The sequence below is a fragment of the Salvelinus sp. IW2-2015 genome, linkage group LG6.1 (genome assembly GCF_002910315.2).
Source record: "Salvelinus sp. IW2-2015 linkage group LG6.1, ASM291031v2, whole genome shotgun sequence".
Lineage (NCBI taxonomy): Eukaryota > Metazoa > Chordata > Actinopteri > Salmoniformes > Salmonidae > Salvelinus > Salvelinus sp. IW2-2015.
Window position 1 is genome coordinate 2,601,709 of NC_036845.1, and position 6,917 is coordinate 2,608,625.

At 44.5% G+C, this 6,917-nt stretch overlaps 1 protein-coding gene across 1 annotated transcript; it reads left to right on the forward strand.

Annotated features, from left to right (window-relative positions):
- The first annotated feature begins 84 nt into the window (after window positions 1–84).
- On the forward strand, window positions 85–6,381 carry ppox (protoporphyrinogen oxidase). The gene is made up of 13 exons (XM_023988745.3): window positions 85–193; window positions 1,753–1,860; window positions 2,012–2,146; window positions 2,254–2,369; window positions 2,514–2,646; window positions 2,737–2,881; window positions 3,008–3,201; window positions 3,349–3,409; window positions 3,556–3,674; window positions 3,798–3,911; window positions 4,720–4,869; window positions 5,781–5,823; window positions 5,979–6,381. Exons 2-13 carry the CDS (start codon window positions 1,774–1,776, stop codon window positions 6,110–6,112), a joined length of 1,431 nt encoding a protein of 476 aa, XP_023844513.1. The 5' UTR covers window positions 85–193; window positions 1,753–1,773; the 3' UTR covers window positions 6,113–6,381.
- The last annotated feature ends 536 nt before the right edge of the window (window positions 6,382–6,917 follow it).

The window sequence follows — 6,917 nt, forward strand, 5'->3', positions numbered from 1 at the left end:
TGTTGTAAATGCTTTCCCATACACTAGATGGCAACCATGCAGAAAACAGAAAGAACAAGCAAAGGATTTCCAGCAAAAAAGACGAAATCGGTGATTGTAATTGGTTATTCAAAGCAGCGACGAAGTCCTCTGTCATCAACGTTATGTCACGGAGGTTCATATGAGTAGTGACTCCAACTTTAGACCGCAAAAGGTAAATTCTAGACATTTCTACATTTATTCCAATAAGCACATCGACCTGTCATTTTACCTCTCGTGAAGTTGTGCCTTCCTTTGCAACGTGTGCTACACTTTTTCCCAGTTGTGTTGCTTGCTAACCGGCTAACAACGTTTGGGGTTCTTTCGAATGCATTGGATAACACCTGACAACCGGTGTTGTGAGCGAAGACTCCTTCAAAACAACTAACGTTACTTTGTTCAATTAGATATGTTGTAATTTACTGTAAAACTGCACACAACCGAATGACTGCCTTTGGCCCCTAGTGTAATTTGGCATCATGCCTTTGCACGTTCACTGGCCTTACTTATCAAACTAGATAGATAGCTAGCAAATCAAATCAAACTTTGTCACATACGCCGAATACAAGTGTAGACCTTACCGTGAAATGCTTACTACAAGCCCTTAACCAACAGTGCAGTTCAAGAACAGTTAAAAAAAATATTTACCAAATAAACTAAAGTAAAAAATTATAAAAAGTGTTCACAATAAAAAGATCATCTTCAAGCTAGCTGTATTTAGGCTATTGCTGTATCCAGATACTGCTAATGTTTCTGAGTGAAAACTGTCACTGACTGTACAAGAAAGTATTTATTTCAATAGTACATTTCTCTTGGCTCTCTGAGTCTCCAGACAGCAGATTAAAAGAGACTGTCATTATGTCATCATCTTATCAGGGGCCACCACCCAGACCCAACCCTCCTTCTCCACTCAAGATTAGTGGGAGACATAGGCTACAACTCTCTGTCAGTCATCTGTTTGATGAATGAGAGACACCGTCATATTGTTTTAGTAACGGCCCCTAACTAAACTCAACTCCGTGGTGAAGGAAGTTTCTGAATATCTCCGCCAACGGAGTTGAGCAGGGACCAGGCTTTGTGGAAGTCAGTCTGACTACATCGATTCGCCCAAAATGTTTAATTATGAAACACTTACCTTGTACCTATGTTTGTCCTCTGTAGTTGCGTGCCTTTGTCCATACTTTTTAACAAAACGTTTGTCAAATACAACCACTGACCATTTCCACATTTTCTATTGTTCAAAGATTGCTCTAAAACGTACATTACCCTGCCTTATCTGAGATTCAATTGGCACATGACATACCATTTTAGAGCAACAGAAAATAGGAAACGGTTGGTGGTTGTATTTAAWGAACGTTTTATTAAAAAGTATGGATTTCAGCAAACAGGCACAGAACTACAGAGGACAAACTTAGGTACAAGGTAAGTGTTTAACAATTACACTTTTTAGAAGTATTGACCTTGAGCGAATCGATGTAGTCATAGCTGAATTCCACAAACCCTTGTAACTGCATCACCCTGTGGGGAAGCTCATCTTCAAAAACACTTCCTCATGGGGTCAAGTAGGCTTGGCCAGGCCACTTGACAGTTACCGGTCTGACAGTGTGCAGCTGTCCTTGTTTCCCCCCACTTTAACCAAAGCCAAGCTTGGTTACTTGGCTTGCTCAGTTGCTCTTCATGCCATTTGTGTGGTACAGAATAGACACTACAGCCCTGTTCTGTCCCATTGCACAGAGCTGGGAATCCTAGGGCTGAATGCAGAAGACAGTGGCTGTCCTGGGAGGGGGGATCGGGGGCCTGTCAGCCTGCTTCCACCTCAGCAAGAGCCCCCAGGTCTCCAAGGTAAATATCATTACCACAACTATCTCCACATATGCTGCAGGTAGACTACATCTCTACTGTAAGGCCAAACATACTGTAATTAAGCTGTTATTACACTATTATGAGATGCCCACTAGGCCCTGCACAGGTACAACATTGTCTGTCTGTGTAGATAGTGCTGCTGGAGAGGGCTGGACGGTTCGGAGGCTGGCTAAGCTCAACTCGTAGGGAGGATGGAGCTGTGTTTGAACATGGACCCAGAGGGATTCGACCTGCAGGAGCCGTGGGACGAAACACACTCAACATGGTAGGCACTGTGAAGTGTGTGTGTGAAGTGTATGTGTGTATGTGTGAAGTGTGTGTGTGTGTGTGTGTGTGTGTGAGGAGGTAAAAATCGAAGTCTGTTTTCTACAGGTGGAAGAGTTGGGGCTGGAGAGCGAGGTCCTCCCAGTCACCTATGATCACGTGGCCTCTAAGAACCGTTACCTCTACGTAGGAGGCCAGCTACACAAGATGCCTTCTGGCTTAGGGTAAGGGGGGGTAAGGATGAGTGATAAAATAGTACCACGTTAGACACAAACAGCTATGTTCATGCATTCACAACATGGTGAAATTAATCAACTGTAGGTAGTCTGTCTATCCAAGTCACCCTCTGTCTCTCTCCCTCCATCCAGTGGAGTAGTGCGTACAGTCCCTCCGTTCTCTCGTCCTCTGGTCCAGAGCGTACTGAAGGAGATACTGATCAGCAGAGGAAAGGAGGAGGATGAGTCTGTTCATTCCTTCGTGTCGAGAAGGCTGGGCACTGAGGTGAGATGGCGTTAAAAAAAGACCCGAAATGATGTCCACACAACTTCCACATCAGTTCAGAGTGACAGTATGCTCCTCTTCTCTCTGCAGCTTGCAGACATTGCCATCGACAGCCTGTGCAGGGGAGTGTTTGCAGGGGACTGCAGGAAGCTGAGTGTGCGCTCTTGTCTCCCGCCACTCTACAACGCAGAGAAGGCCAGAGGTTCCATCGTCCTGGGGATGTTGCTGGGCTCAGGTGAGAGAGAGTCCGCCACCACACCGAAGCTACATAGGAATTCTGAGTCTTAAAGGGCCCCATAACAGTCATATTGCTGACCTGTCTAAATGAGTAGATGAATAACAAGTGTGACTGTCCCCCCAGGCCCTGGACCAGACGTACCCCCCTCTACCCTGGCCAAGAGGGCCGCTCAGGAGAACTGGGCCCAGTGGTCACTGAAGAGGGGCTTACAGAACCTTCCAGAAGCCCTGGAGGAGAGGATGAGGAATGGGGGACGTGTAGAGGTGCACAGAGACACCCCTGTGATGGGGCTAAGTACTAATGGCACCGGCTGGGAGGTGAGACTGCTGGAGACCTGGGGGTTGAGACACATGTATGTGTACTGCCATTGCACTGGAGTTGTGGTGGTATATGTATTTTTAAGTTGTTTATTAAATTGAGTAAATTAATCAACTGATGTCTGTGGAATTGATTTTTTAACATAGATTCAACTGGAGGACGGCACCATCAAAGCTGATCATATCATTTCTGCTCTACCCGCAAAAGGTAAATTCACTTTTACTAAACTTGACCTCTGAACCTACATCTTTTAACTTCAAACAGTGATTCTAAATTCAGTCCCTGTCGTTCTGCCTGTGGACCTGGAAGCCTGTGTGGTGTTGGTCTTCAGTTGTGCGTGTGTGTTGTTTTAGCTCTGGCCTCAGCACTGCCCTCTGCTGCACAGCCCCTGTCACAGCAGCTACTGGAGATCGCCACAGTGACTGTTGCCGTGGTAAACCTGGAGTACGAGGGTTCCGTCCTGCCTGTCACGGTGAGAACACTCAATGAGAATGAAGCAATTTGTTTTGGAAGATTCTCTGTTATTTTGTATGGGTATGCGTGTGTTTCAGAATGTGTGTGTATCTAATGTGAGTGTTGTCTTGTGTGGCCTCAGGGCTTTGGCCACCTGGTGCCATCCTCAGAAGACKGAGGTCTCCTAGGGGTGGTCTATGACTCTGTGCCCTTCCCTCAGCACAACCGCACTGGAGGACCCACCACCAGACTAACAGTAAGAGACACACAATATATATGTACTATATTCTCTCTCTCATACACAAACAATTACAATGTGTGTGTTATAGGCCGTGCAAGAATGCTTTCCTATGTTAATAATGCACAGCATGYCAGGGACCAACCTTCCATGTATAAACCACAGTGGAACCCATCAAGATATACAGGATTACGCTCAGCGTAAATGATTCATGCTTTAGAAGTGAGGATGACAGATCCCCATGTCCCTTACACAGTCCAGCCCCAGCCTCAGTCAGGCTTATGGGGTCATGTCACAGGGAGGTTGTGGAGGGAGTTTCTGTTTGGAATACCCTGGTGTGGAAGACATACTGTATAACTAACTGCAAATAGCCTCTGGTGCCATGTGACTTGACTTCTACAACAAATGTCACTCCATTATTGATGTTCCTCCTTCTCCTCGCATTATTTGTTTACTGGGCAGATGCCTGTTTCTCTAGACACGTTATTTATGCAAACAGACAAGCTGCTGGCCAAGGCAAATATGGTGCAGCCATCCGTGGGACTATAACTCAGTAGCCCTGAACAAGGCTGTGGTTGGAATGTAGTTCCATTTCTTCAGTGATGGTCATTTAGGACAAAGGATGATGATTAATTTATTATTAAGCTGGCTGGCAGGCAGACAGACAGTTCTCTAAATCAGGGTTTCCCAAACCCAGTCCCAGGGCCTCCCCTGGGTGTACGCTTTGGTTTTTGCCCTAGCAGTACACAGCTGATTAAAATAACCAACTCATCATCAAGCTTTGATGATTTGAATCCGCTGTGTGTGTACTGTCTGTGTTCCCTAGGTGATGATGGGCGGGGCCTGGTTCCAGGAAGTGTTTGGGAATCCAGAGGAAGTGACTGAGCAGCTCCTCCTGGATAGGGCCACCCAGGCCGTGACATCACACCTAGGTGTTACCACACCACCTATCTGGAGCATCGTTGCATTACTCAAGGTAAGGTGTGTGTGTGTTTTCATYAGACTTGAATCAAAAGCCACTTCTTGTTCAGTTTCATTCATTAACCACTATGTGTCACCAGAGGTCCTCATTGGGCCCTGGATTCAGTTAGTATTCGAACCAACCAACGATGTATTCAGTTGAGCTCCACTATGTCATAACTTAGCCCTGTGCCAGGGGAGCAAGACTGGAGCAAACAGATCAACAAGCCTGTTGATGATCACTTCCTCCCTCTTTCCCTCTATGGAACTGGATAGGGAGGATGGAGAGGGGCACTGGGATGTTAGATCCTCTTCCCCTACTCCTACACACACATCTTCACAGACACACACTACCCCAAGTCAGCGACATCAGTATTCATAATGCTGCATCTCCCTGATGCTAGCTCAAATCCTGATGTTTCCCTTGCACCAAGTCATTCCCTCTGTTGTATGCTCAGATGTTCTTGTCATTTATTTCATCAGCACCAACAAATCCTTTTCCATTTGTGTTATCTCTCTGTGCTCTCATGTCAACCAACAACCAAGCAGCAGAGATAGCAGGAAGTTTTGAGCAAGACAAAGAGTTCAATTTGAATGGTATGGTCTGTATAGATAGATAGACGACGTGATAATCACTTCCGAACTGACACTGTAGGGGAATAAATGTCCTATTTTTTAATTTGTTGACAGGATGGATTCATCTTTCACTGCTATCTTCCATAAATGTGATCTGAGTGCCTGCTTTCCTGTCCAGTCACTCTTAGTTTTAACGTCCTCCACCATTTGTCGGCTGGTTCCAGGTCTGTATGTGCTTAGCCAATTCCTTMGAATTACGATGATAGTTAAGAGACGGCTTTAGCTCATACAGGTCTGGGATCAGGACAGCTAATAMAATTGTTGTCTTAATATGTAATTTATCTCCTCTAGGACTGCATTCCTCAATATTACCTTGGACACTGGAAACGACTTGGTAAGATGAGGACAGTCTTCATTTAATAGATTTGACTTGCTTTTGTGCTGGGTATCTCTGATCTCTGTGCCCTGTATCGAAAAAGAGGTTTCGTTTTTTAAATATACCTATCTACCGTATATCTGTTGATTTGGGCTTGGTTTTTCTATCAACAGAAAATATGAGACAGTACATCAGAGACCACAATCTACCCCTTAGTCTGGCTGGGTCCTCTTATGATGGCGTCTCGGTCAATGATGTCATCTTCAGTGGACGGACGGCAGCAGAGGGCCTTGTGGGAAAAGTCTAACCAGACGTTCAGGTTCCAACCATGGATATAAGCTTATATTGTTAAGAGATCTTGTTTTTTTCCCCAATCACATTGCGTTCTACATTTAGTTTTGCTTTTACACAACTGTATCACAACCGGCCATGATTGGAAGTCCCATAGGGCGGCGCACAATTGGCCCAGCGTCGTCCGGGTTTGGCCGTCATTGTAAATAAGAATTTGTTCTTAACTGACTTGCCTAGTTAAATAAAGGTTAAATAAAAATACTAATAAAATGTACATACAACTTATTAGTCACCCTCTTCATTTAAGCCCTCTGCAAAGGGATGAAATTTTCACGCAATATCCTTGATTTATAAGCAGCATATTTATGAAGTTTTACATTTCTATCTCATTTGGACAAAGTACAGCTTGAACCTCTAGAGATGATTCTATCAGAAACAAAACTCTGTCTGAGACATCACCACTAGCCTGGAAATCACAGGTAACCCACAGAACAGTTCTCGTTCTAATAAAATATAGTTTTTTGAAATAAAGGGTTGGATGAAGTCAAATGTAGTCACTATGTAAAAGGGAACCACAATCTGAACTGTTTTAGGGTGATCTGTCCCCGTAAGCTTACTTCAAGGATTTAATTTTCAGAATGTAGAGGTAACATTTTAAATTCAGGATGAGATTTCATCTTTTAGTTATGGTGCCTTTTTGCTAACAGAAATCACCACCCCTTCATGAATGTACAAGCATATTTGATGTGGGAGACATGTTAAAGATGTGGTAATCAGTGGTGTAACAGAACCGCACAGACTGATGTGATGAGCTCGATATG